Source organism: Podarcis muralis, chromosome 13 (assembly GCF_964188315.1).
Source record: "Podarcis muralis chromosome 13, rPodMur119.hap1.1, whole genome shotgun sequence".
Taxonomy (NCBI): Eukaryota; Metazoa; Chordata; class Lepidosauria; order Squamata; family Lacertidae; genus Podarcis; species Podarcis muralis.
The window spans coordinates 20531968-20544298 of NC_135667.1; the positions used below are offsets into that span (position 1 = coordinate 20531968).

A 12331-nucleotide genomic window follows, 5' to 3' on the forward strand; every position below is an offset into this window, starting at 1 on the left:
AAACCCAGTCATCTGATAAACTCCTAAATTTAATCCCATTGCTTCTTAGCCTCTTTTCTAGCAAATAGGATGAACAACTGCTCCTGCTCTTTCTGACATTTTTTAATACTTGGCAATTGTTGCATATACTCTTCTCCCCCAGATCTTTCCCCCTAGGTTAGTGAATTTCATATTGCTGCCCTCAGGGACTTTTTCCGCACTGATTTGTTGGCTGAGTAAACGTTGCACATCTCCGTGGAATCCCCGCATGTCGCAAAAGATTTCTAGGAACAGTTTGAAAACCACAGCTCTAGGCTAAACATACTCAGTTCCTTTAGCCTTTCCTGGCATGATTTGTCTTCTCGACCCTTTCGCGTCTTTCTAGCTCTCCTCAGAATCTGTTTTCAACATCCTTCTTTATTAAACTCTTGTGCCCAGAGCTAAACTAAGTACTCTAAATGTGGCCTAACTAGGCCCAAATGAAATAAGTAGCATTACATTTTCTTTTGTAAGCCGCTTTGGGTATGACTGTCATAGACAGTGGGGTATAAATGCTGAAATAATATAATAAAAATAAAAAGTGGCCAGTGCAATGAACAAAATTAGCAGACCTCTCCACATGGCTCAGCCACTTCCTGAACCTTCCCATCTTTTTTTTTATAAAAGATTTATGAACTCCCTTTTCCAAACTGAAGTATACTTCTCTTCTTTGCCTTAAAATAAATCAAATGGATTGCTTACTTCACAGAAAACCTATCCAAAGGATTGCCAGATTTTTTTTTATTGGCTCTCCTCCTGTGCCTTTGAAAGCAGCCTGACAAACAGAACTGGGGCTGGTTGGACAATTTGGCACCTGAAGAGCATACCCTCTATCAAGACACACTACCCTTCTTAAGGTCCACCACTGCCTCATGGTAGGGCTATTGTTTAAGAAGCTTTTCCTAGCCCAGAGATCAAAATCACCCCAGCAGATGCTGTGGAACCAGCCCATCTGTTCTTCCTGAACCCTTTGGTTGTTCTCCTCTACTCTAAAATAGGTATGTGTGTGCCATATTACCTGTCATGCACCCACTAGGCTGCCCTCATCAGTGTTGAAGCAAGTTTCAGCTGCCGGCCCACTCAGCTTCCGAATATGCAATTTGGGTGGGACACCATCTTGCCTTTTGCCTCAGGTAGAAAAATGTATTTGACCAGCCCTGGGAAGGGCAGTGTTGTGGAAATATGACTGGTGGAACAGCAGGAGGGAAGACCCTTACCAGTGCGGTGTACGGAAGTGAGGGCATAAACCTAGTTGATGAAGTTGCGGGGAAGTTGTTGACATGGGGACAGAAAGGCACTTACACTTGGATGTGAGGAACTGAGGTGGGAAATGTGAAGTTCCTACCAAGGAGCGGAGATATAAAACGGTGCACCGGGTGATGGGGGGCGGGATGCAGTGAGACAGAGGCTGATGTGTCTCCCTGATAGCATTAGGAGATGTTCTAGCAACCACATCCCCCTGGGCCTCCCCCTTTTCTCCCTCTGCCATGTTCGATGCATAGCCAAGATCCTGTCCAATTAAGTGAATCCTTGCTCCTCCACTGCACTTGCTGCAAATGGCCTTTCTGGCCCAGGGCAACTGGAGCGCTTGGGAGAGCATGGCAGGAACTGGCCGCAAGCCCTGGGGGTCCTACAGCATGCAACCTTCCCCCACCTCCGCCTTGTTGCCTGTCTTTGAAGATTTGCTGGGTGAACGGCCACCAAAGAGTAGGAGAACTCGTGTGTGTGTGTGTGTCTATGCATGCGCAGAAAGGGGTAGTGGTCAGCTGCTTTCACTGTGATATACTTTTCAGACTGTAGTCCAATTCTCGCCTGTCTGCATTCACATTCCTCAGCTGCACCCCTTATAAATTTTGACTATCCCCGGTCAACTAGGCATCCTGCCTTTTCAAGCCTTCTCTGCTCAAAGGTATTAGCCTTCCCTATCTTTTCCTGCCACAAGTACTTTCCTTGTCTCTGTCATTCTAGAAGATCTCAAGAGGTCTTGCTCCTACATTCTTCATCCCCCCCCCAACTGCTCTCTGAAAGAGCCCAGAAACCTTCATAGATGGACCCACTGATTCCTAGGGAACCCAGTCATCCTGGCTCTCAGCCTTTGCTGGGGATGTGCATGACTGTCTCCCTTGTGGGATTCCCTGCCAACAACTTGATTGTCCTTGCCAGCTCATAGGAGGACCCATCTGCTATTTGAGCCCCAGTGTATCTTGGGTATTTGGGATGCTCTTTCCACATGCAGAAATGCAGGCAAGAGTCGCCTCCTTAACACTGTCAGAGCAAGCAATGCCAGGGAATCTTCACAGATTCTCTACTCCGCTCAAAGAGGAGAGGAAATAGGAGGGCAACGTATGTATTGGCAAACGCCCTTCAGTCCTGATTCTCGGTGCCTTTTCTGACAAACAGCTAGTGGATCAATTTTATATGTAAATCAAAATGAAATGTTCCAGTACTTCTAAATCATCTAAATCCTAGCATAGCTGCCAAGCTTGCCTCCTCCTCCTCCTCTCCACCCCCATCCCTCCGTAGAAGAAAAATATAATAATTCTTGATCAAATGTGGCTCAAGTTGCCAAAACAGGCCCTTCGATGTTAGCATATGAGTCATTTTGGAAGGACAAAGTTAATCCACAGCCAGAGATGGGCTACCCTAGACAACCTTACCCTGAAAAACAGCTAGATCAGGTCTTTTCTTGCAAAGGGAGAAGCAGCTTTTGCACCACAACAAAGAATCAGCAGCTAAAAACCCAAGGGAGGAAACTGGGATGAAGAAAGAGAGATTAAGGCCACTGGCTTTCAAACTTGCTGACCCCAGAGAACCCTGGCAGCAGCATCCGTTGGTCTGCTGCCAAACCCCTCTGCATTGCAAAGGATTCTGGGATGCATTCTAGGGGGCATGCATGGTTTGTGAAGGATGCTGGTTACCCTCGCAGGGATTTGGCATTGCTCCAGATGAACTGAGAATGCACTTTAGGATGCAGTTCCAGCTCCAGGATTCTGGGGGAAGTTTGCACAAGGCACCCTTAGTTGGTTCCCCTTAATCTGGAAGAGGTGATTTGAGAATTTTATTGTGTAGTCTCTGGTCTTCTTGGGTGCTCCGAGAAAAGCGAAGTGGTACCTTTGCTAGTATTTGGGCCCTGTAGTGCTTAGATTACAGAAGGAGGGGGCTTCTCTCCTTTGCTTTTGGGATGGCACCCTTAGCTTTTCAGAACGCTACAAGGGTTGTGATTTGCCTTGAAGATTTAGATCTTGCCCTTCTAGCACTTACATACTACTTAGGACAGCTAACAACAATTGAAGTCCACTATAAAATATTAATGTTCTAGGAAATACAGTAGCTTGTATCCAATGCTAGCTCTACTCAAAGCAGACCTATTGAAATGGATGGACCTAAGTAAGAAATGGTAATTAATTGCAGGGGGTGTACTCTGAGCACTGGATACAGTCAAATATATACAACCAGAGATAATAAAATAAGACAGGTGTAGCTGATAAAACAAAAGCATTGGAAAGCAAAAAATAAAAATACCAATATAAAAAACCAAAAAGGTTTTTGATATACAGCAAAATGCTGTTACATGAGAGCGTCAACTGAGGCCTCATCTGCAGTATACATTTGAAGAAGTATCGTAACCATTTTAAACAGTCATGGTTTCCTCCAAAGAATCCTGGGGGCTGTAATTTGTTAAGTGTACTAAGAGTTGTTAAGAGGCCCCTATTGCCCTCACAGAGCAAATGAGGAGAGGAAATGATTGTTTAAACCAGCTCTGGGTCTCAATAGATCTAGGTCTGCTGGGAAAGCCACCTGGGCACGCCATGGATGCTGCCTTGGGTTTCATAATGGAAAAAGGTGGGATATACAGTAAATGAAATAAATAAATGAAATGAGCCCTGAAGTCTCCGTGAAATGCCTGACCTCATCAATGCCTGGAGAACCAGTCAAAACACACACAAACACTCCTTCAGCCGCACACTGCAGAGGAGGACTGCTAATGGTGGACAAGTTTCCAAAGCTTCTTACCAATAAGCTTCTGAGGAATGCCCATGTTTCTGTGAAGAGAGTTTGAAAACCACCACACTATCCAGATAATCGCAACATAGCACTTAAAATCCTCATTTCAATTGGCATTCTCATTTGACAGAAGAACTGAGACAAAAACTTAATGACTTGGCCCCATCCCCTTGGTGACTTCGACGCTGAGCAAAGATTTGAGCCCAGGTCTCCTAAAAATACCCGTGGAGCATTCCTTGCCTCTGTGATATTGTTAGCTTACTACCTCCCTTATATCAAAAGGTAAAGTGCAGGGCTGTATATAAAGCAAAGAGAGGAAGACAGTTAGGAGAAAGACATTACATGCCAACATTACAGCCTTTGCCTTGGTAAAACTCTGCCTCTTAATATAACCAATCTCCTGTCCAAGATCCATTATATCAATCCAGTGGGAGCTTCCTCATCTCCAGTTAAAACTTGGCCCTACTAACTCCCCTCCTGCTTTTTATAGCAGGTGATGTGGTGTAATCTTGGCTCATTTCTGACACAGACGTACTATGAGGTAAAGAGAGGTGGCGGTCTCAGGACAGCAGATTTTGGTGCCATTAAGAGTGGCAGCTTGGAAGACTGACAGATCTGACCCATGGGATACAACCCACTAGAAAGATTGCTTGTTCAGATTGCAAAATATTTTAGCTACAAAATGTATTGACTCACATTTCTGGCTCCCCCCCCCCAATATCTAATGGTCAAGGGAGTCTGCTCATCCATAGTCACACCAGTGAACTTTGGCCAATCAATGGGAGGGGGGATGAGATATAATTTTAAGACACTGGCAGCTGGATTTTGAGCCAGTGAATCAATAACTGGTTTTGATTCTAGGAGCCCTGTGATTCTGTCCTGCTCACAGATTTGTGTGGCCTTGGGCAAGCTGCTACAGCTTAGGCTCAGCTATGTGTAAAATGGGGGAAAGAAACTCCTACCCTAAAGGTTCATCATAAAGGGGGGGGGATACTGCAGCTTATTATTTTAACTGCAAGATCTGTATCAGTCATAAGCAGCACTACTGGGTTCATTAGATAAGTTGGGTTTAATATTATTTATGAATAAGTAACAGTAGAGCTGTGTTTAGTCTGTACTATTTTTTCATATCATCAACAAAGTACAAGCTATAGATCTTTCCTTATCTATTTTATTTAATGAAATTTGCTTCCTCTTCAGCTTATTGGGAAGGGCAAAGAGCAAGAAAGGGAGCACAGGACCCCTCTTTGGGATGCTGGAAAGACTTCTAAAATTCCAAAGCGTTTTCTTCGCATCTCTCTGTAATTGTTAAGGGCTAGAAACTTGCTTAGAGAAATAAAGCAGAGATTCCCTGGATGCTGAATTCCTCACTGAGTTTAGGTTTCTGTGTATGTGTGGCACTTGAGCAGTGCACGTCATAAACTGGAATCACAGTGCTGGTTCACACACACGTGTATATGGCACAAGCTGTCTGCTCTTGATTGTTGTACACTGGAATGGCTGGCAGAGCAATGTATAAACTGACTCCACTGAAACTATACCAGGTAACAGTCAAACAGCTTGTTTGGAGGGAATGTGCTTCACTTTCCTCTAGCCTTTCTCTTATATTACATCTCTCACAAGGGCAGAAACTGTGCTATAGAGACTGTAAGGCATGGAGGGAGAAGCACCCGATGCAGCAAGGCATCAGACAAGGAAAAGAATGTGACACAATAATATCCTCCACGTTTCTAGGAGACTATTATTTGAATTTAAAATTGCTGTTTCCCATGCTACTGATTGTATTAGCTGCTGTCAGAAGCAGCAGGGATGAGTTGGTTGAAGAATTATTCCAAGGTTCAGGTTGGATTAGAATAGCAGTTTTCAAACTATGTTCCACAGAATAATGTGGTGAAATTATCTACAGAGATTTCTTTTCTCCTTCTCCCATATTACTAGAACTTGAGCGGTGTGTGTGTGTAAGAGAGAGAGACCAAGACCTGAAATCGATTAGCAGTTGTTTCAGGGACAAAGAAAGCAAACTGTTTATTTACAAAATGTAAGATCACTTTATGAAATATGCTGCCACAAGATGTGCTGATGGCCTCTGGCTTTGATGGCTTTAAAAGACGATAGAACAAATTCATGGAGGAGGATGTTTCTATCAATGGCCTATTGGCAATGACAGAAGAATTTAAAAGTGCTGTGTTCAGATGCAGTACCCCATTGGATACCACACACTGTGTTGTGGAAGAGGTTAAACTGGGGGAAGTCTCTTGCCTGCATATCCTGGTTATAGCCTCCTGAAGCCATCTGGCTGACCACTCTGAGAAACAGGATTCTGTACTAGATGAATTTTGGTTTGATCCAGCAGGGCTCTTCTTACATGTCTGGGGTTCATCAGGGTTTAACCTCAAAGAGAGTATACTGACGGCACTGACAAAACTCTATTAACATGACTCAGTCAGTAGAGCATGAGACTCAGGATTGAGGTTCAAGCCCCACATTGGGCAAAAGATTCCTGCATTGCAGGGGGTTGGAGATGACTCACACAGTCCCTTCCAACTCTATGATTCTATGATCTTCTATCTCAGGGAGGGTGCTGGAATCCTAACCTACCATATGGAGACAGCCGTGGGATGCATAGGGCAAGGAAATTGAGGTTCAGCAAGACCTGGAAAGGAGGCCTGGAAGTATTTTATTCATTTTATTATTATTTTATTTATTACTTAAATTTGTTTGTCCTTTTTTACACAAGTGGCTTACAGCAGAACAGCTTATTTTTTTAAAAAAAAATAATTAAGCAAATGAGCTGTGGACAAGCTTTCCTGAAGGACAGCTTGCCCATAACTACCAACCTTCCTCTGCAGTGCAAAGAGGTGTACAGGATGCATTCTAAGGGTCACTCTCAGTTTCACATGGAGGGGAACAATGAGAGCGCACTCTCTAAGATGCCCAAGAATCCTCTTCAGTGTGCATAGGCTCTGGGGCAACCTCCTAACAGCAGTTCCTCAGCATGTAACTCAGTGTGGAAAGAGGAACCCAGACGGAAGAAAATGTCAAAGCTGCCAGATTAGGAGACTGTTTCTGCAAATAGTTTGCATTTTAGCCATTTCAGCCCTCAGGGTGTTTCCCACCCCCACCTTACCTGCCCTGTTGATCTCGATGATCTCCTCTTGAGCAAGGGGGCATGAGTCGCCCTGGTTGCTGCGATGTGGGGACTGCATGTCCGGTTTGCAGTAGTTGGGCGACCCAGGCTGGGGGGCTCGTGGGATGTGCTTGTTCTTTTTCTTTGGTAGTTTCTGCTTGGCCATGGCCAGCGAATAATACATGCCAAAGTTGTTGACGATGACGGGCACGGGCATGGCAATGGTCAGCACGCCAGCCAAGGCGCACAGTGCTCCCACCAACATGCCTGACCAGGTCTCGGGGTACATGTCACCGTAGCCCAAAGTCGTCATGGTGACCACCGCCCACCAGAACCCAATGGGGATGTTCTTGAAGGTGGTGTGCTTGCTGCCTGTGATGTCGTCTGGGTCAGCCCCGATCCTTTCGGCGTAGTAGATCATGGTGGCAAAGATCAAGACCCCCAGGGCCAGGAAGATGATGAGGAGCAAGAACTCATTGGTACTGGCTCTCAATGTGTGGCCTAGGACTCTCAGCCCTACGAAATGCCTTGTCAGCTTGAAGATCCTTAGGATCCGGACAAATCTTACCACCCTCAGGAAGCCCAGCACGTCCTTGGCCGCTTTGGACGAGAGGCCACTGAGGCCCACTTCCAGGTAGAAGGGCAGGATGGCCACAAAGTCGATGATGTTGAGGGTGCTCTTGATGAACTCCAGCTTGTCTGGGCAAAAGATGACACGCATGAGGAACTCAAAGGTAAACCAGATGACACACATCCCTTCCACGTAGGTGAGGAATGGCTCCGTCTCCATCTCAAAGTCCACCTTTACGGTGGTGCCGTTCTCTGACTGTATGACCTCTGTCTTGTTTGTGATGTGGTTGAAAGCCTCGTGGGTCTCCAGGCAGAAGGTGGTGATGGAGATGAGGATGAAGAAGAGCGAGGCAAAGGCCACATACTGGAGAGAGAGGCAGGGTGTGGGGAAAGAGGGTGTGTAACAGGGGAGGACGGGGAAGAAAGCCATTAGTGCTCACGCATTCTTGGAAAAGACTAGACAGAGAAGGAACAGCATCCCCTCCCAAAGGAACTCATTTGTGCTTAAGCATCCATCCCTACCCACCCACATGGCAAACGAAAACAGAGTATGCTCCTGGCAGAAGGCAGATATCCCCTTTCCTTTTCTCATTCTCTATGCCAACAAGTGGAAAGGCATGCAGGCAAAGCTAAGACTTGGGGGTTGTAGGTTGGACTGGATTTCACTAGTGTGAGAGATTACGGTCACATTTTTGAATGTTCCCCTTGAGTTTGTTTTTTTAAATCCTTGCAAGTAGAAAAGTAGTCCAGCTTCTGATGATCTAGTTGCCTGCTTGCAAGACGGTTTCGTTTTTTTTAAAGGGGGGCGGCAAAACTGGAGCATTTAAAAAAAGTATTCCATCCCCCCCACACCCCTTGCAGTCCTTTCTGGCACCTCATTGTACTGTATGAGTAGAATAGGCTTAAGACAGTTAGAGTAGGGAAAGTGACAAATCATAAATGATAAACAATTATCGACTTACATTTCTGCAGCCTATAAAGGTAACTTACACCAGGTCCGTCAGGGCTATTGATCTTTAGTCCATTACTGACTGCCCTTACTGTCCGTGGCCCTCCAAGGTCTCAGGCAGAAACTCTTTCCCAGCACCTGCCAGCTGAGACATTTGTCAATTTGATTGAACCTGGGACTTTTGCCATAGCTCCACCACTGAAGTATGGGCTGTCCTTTATGAACACAACACCATGGGCTCCCCAGCACCTGATGTTCAGTGGCATACTCAATGGAAGTTCCACTGGCCTATCATTACTAGTAGGCATTGCTAGCCTTATCCTCCATGAATTTGTCTAACCACCTTTTAATTCAGGAGTGGGGAAACCTGAAACTCCAGATTTTGCTGTGACTTCCGGCAACCATCAGCTCCATCCACCACTGGCCAATAATCAGGGATGACGGGAGCTGAAGTCCAGAAACATCTTGAGAGCTGACGCTGTCTTAAAGCCATACAAAATTCCAGCAACCGCCACATCTATTTCTGTTCTTCAGGAGCAGCTGCTTATTACATTTTATCCTGTCCTTCTTCCAAAGGGCTTAGGGCGACACATCTCTTTCTCTTCCTTCGTGCTTTATCCACAACAACCCTGCATGGTAGATTAGGTAGCAAGATACTGTAGTGACTTGGCCTACTGAAATTCATGGTTGAGCAGGAATTTGAACCCAGGTCTCCCTAATCACACAGTCCACTGTTCCACACAGGCTCTCTCGGCCAATGAGATTCTATATATCAAATTGCTACTGCTATTAACTATCAATTGGGTCTGTATGCAAGTATACATCACAGGGTGGCACATATACATTCTCAATGTGGCATAAGGCCAAAGTTTGGACTTGAAATGAAGGGAGACCTGGATTCAAATCCTTCCTCAGCCATGAAACCCACTGGGTGTCTTTGGGTCCATTGCTACCTCTCAGTCTAATCTATTTCATAGGTTCCCTGCGAGAATACATAGTTTGTGGTGGTGAGGTGCATGCATGCTTCCCTGTGCTCCTTGGAGGAAAAAAAATAACACATTATTGCAATCAAATAAATATTCCATATGTCTGCAGTTGTACCTTGGAAGCACAGGATTTGAAAACTGGCATAGTGTTCATTCAATACCCTAAGATTCTCATCCTGAATTTTAAGAAAGCAACTCTGTGGACCTTATGACTGCAGTTATTCCCTGATTTGCATGAAGTACGTAGGCTGCAAAAACTGTTTTTCCTCAGGGTAAGATTTGACTTGCCTTTGGTGAAGATAAGGCAGGGATGCGAACTGTGTGGCCTTCCCACATGCTTTTCGGACTCAGATTCCCACCATTCCTGATCCCCATCTATTCTGGCTGGGACTGATGGAAGATGGAATTAACGAAATGTGGAGGGCACCAGGTTCCGCTTCCCTGGTGTTACCCTTGAGCCTCTCACAGCCCTATTAGGGCAGATCATCATTATTGTTTTTTTACAGATGAGAAATTATAGATGAGAAAAAGAAAAGAAAAAATAACCCTGTCTGTAAATGTCTCTGAAACTTTGGGACTGAGTGGGGGGCTTGACTGCCATTCTCTTTCCAGTTTTCACAGCAAAACTTTGATGCGAGAAGGGGAGGGGAAACCCTTTCCCCTTCTTCCTCCTCCCGTTTTTTGTTGTTGTTGGTTTTTTTTTTTTTACTTATTTCATGCAATATTCCCACCAGTGAGCTTTTAAACAGTCTTAACATCTGCATTCTGATTAATGAATAAAGAATGCTAGGAGGTTTCTGCTGAGGCTTCAGGATTGTGCCGGATGCTCAGCACCCAGACACCTTCTGTTACACCGTTCCCCCACTCCAGTGCCTTGCTAAAACCCGTGAAGGGAAGCAATGATGCAAGCAGTCATGTGCTTTCCTGCACATAGACTTACCACAGAAAATTCTGTAATTCATTCACATTTCCCATTGGGTACACACACACACAGTTGCCACATTACCACAAAATGCTTTGTCACTGGAAGCACAACCCAACTGCTGTCCTCAGAGACAGATTCCTTACATAAGGGCATGCATGTCTGCCCCTCCATTTGCTCAGCCATTCATCCACAACTGGGCAACATCTGTGCAACTACACATGCCTACACATGCTCTCCCATAGACCTTGTGTCAATGCACACAGCAAAGAGCTGTTCCTCACGTGTATACACAAAGCTATCTGCCCTTTTGCATCTGGCATTCATTTGTGTGTTCACCCTGCACACATATACATGCCTTGCACATATGTACACACACACAACTTCCATCTGTTTTCTCCCAACCGCAGGCAGTCCACCTGAGCACACTCAGTGCTGTGTTCTTTTGCAGGCCTGTAGATACACAGACCCTAATGTGCGTTTGCACACAAGGTAACACACACTCATGCATTCCTTTCACTGCACTCCTATCCCTTCCTGAACACACAATCAGGGATGCACATGCATCTCTGCGGTTGTAGACATACCACCATGCAAGTCCACCTAAACAAGCTCATTGCTTAATGAGCTTATGCCATATCTACTGATTTCAATTAGATTTAAGCTGGTTTAGTTGCAGACTAATCTGCAACCAAAACTCAACATATGTGCACATTCAAACATAAATACGCACAAATAGGCACACAAGACATTCAGTATACATTGTGTGCAGATTTACATAGGCATATATTCTATAGATCATGTTATATATACTTTTCATAAATATGTAGATCTTTATAGAGGTAGCCCTGATCTGCACACACAAACACACACGATCTTTTGTTATTATGCACATAGCAAATGACTGTTCAATTTGAGCACATCCAAACATGCTTCTACACTTGCATGGAACATGACTTTCCCAGGCAACACTTCTTGCACCCATACATACCCACATACTTCCATGCATGTACATGCAGTTGGGCATGCTGTACACAGATACAGATAGCCCCATGTATCTTTATGCACACACTTAGCATGCATGTCCCAACATAGAGATCATATAGCCTTGTGTAATGCAGGAACACTTTCTTGCTCACACATATGTGTACACACACTCCACACTAACACATTTAACTATGGATGTGTGTGAGTGTGTGTGTGTGTGTGCATGCACACACACACACACACACACACACCATCCCCATCTCCTTCTGCAAAGTAATCTCTCTGCTTTCTCTTCCACTCGCTGGATCTCTGCACTGCACAGAATTCCCGTCCCGTCAGCAGTTTCTGCACACAAACCCTAGAATCTCTTTTGAAGCGCAGTGCGGTGCCCAGGAAGTGGGGGGGGGGGAGAGAGAGAGAGAGAGAGAGAGAGGAGGAGGAGAAGAATGGGCAAGCCAAGGGATCCAGGAAGCACAGGACAAGGCATGGGAGGAGGGAGGAGAAGAGAAAGAGAAAGCAGTGATTGGATAGATGAATAAACAGAAAGTATGGAGGATAGATGGAACTGATGCTCTGATCTTGATTTTTGTGTGTGTGTTTTAGGTCTATCATTTTTCTCCAAGGTGGGGAGGGAAGGGAGGGAGGCCTTTTGAGATCCCAAAGGAAGGCAACGTTCCTGGGGACCATCTAGCATTGGTGACTCACTTCCAGAGTCTTGAGTTGTTCTCTCATATAATATTCCCAGCTGCTGGATATATTGGGTTGGT

General features: G+C 45.2%; 1 protein-coding gene and 1 long non-coding RNA gene across 7 annotated transcripts in view; one reads left to right on the plus strand and one right to left on the minus strand.

The window, feature by feature from the left end:
• Positions 1-12331, plus strand: part of LOC144325089 (uncharacterized) — a 129639-nt gene that overhangs the window by 43913 nt on the left and 73395 nt on the right. The gene's annotated exons all lie outside the window — the stretch shown is intronic.
• The window catches only part of LOC114581577 (voltage-gated potassium channel KCNC1-like), a 50595-nt gene that overhangs the window by 20635 nt on the left and 17629 nt on the right, over positions 1-12331 (minus strand). For all 5 annotated transcript variants that reach the window (XM_028701858.2, XM_028701856.2, XM_077917124.1 and 2 more), the window contains one exon: positions 7151-8084. In XM_028701858.2, coding sequence (XP_028557691.1) covers positions 7151-8084 — 934 coding nt within the window. The remainder of the gene's footprint in view (positions 1-7150; positions 8085-12331) is intronic.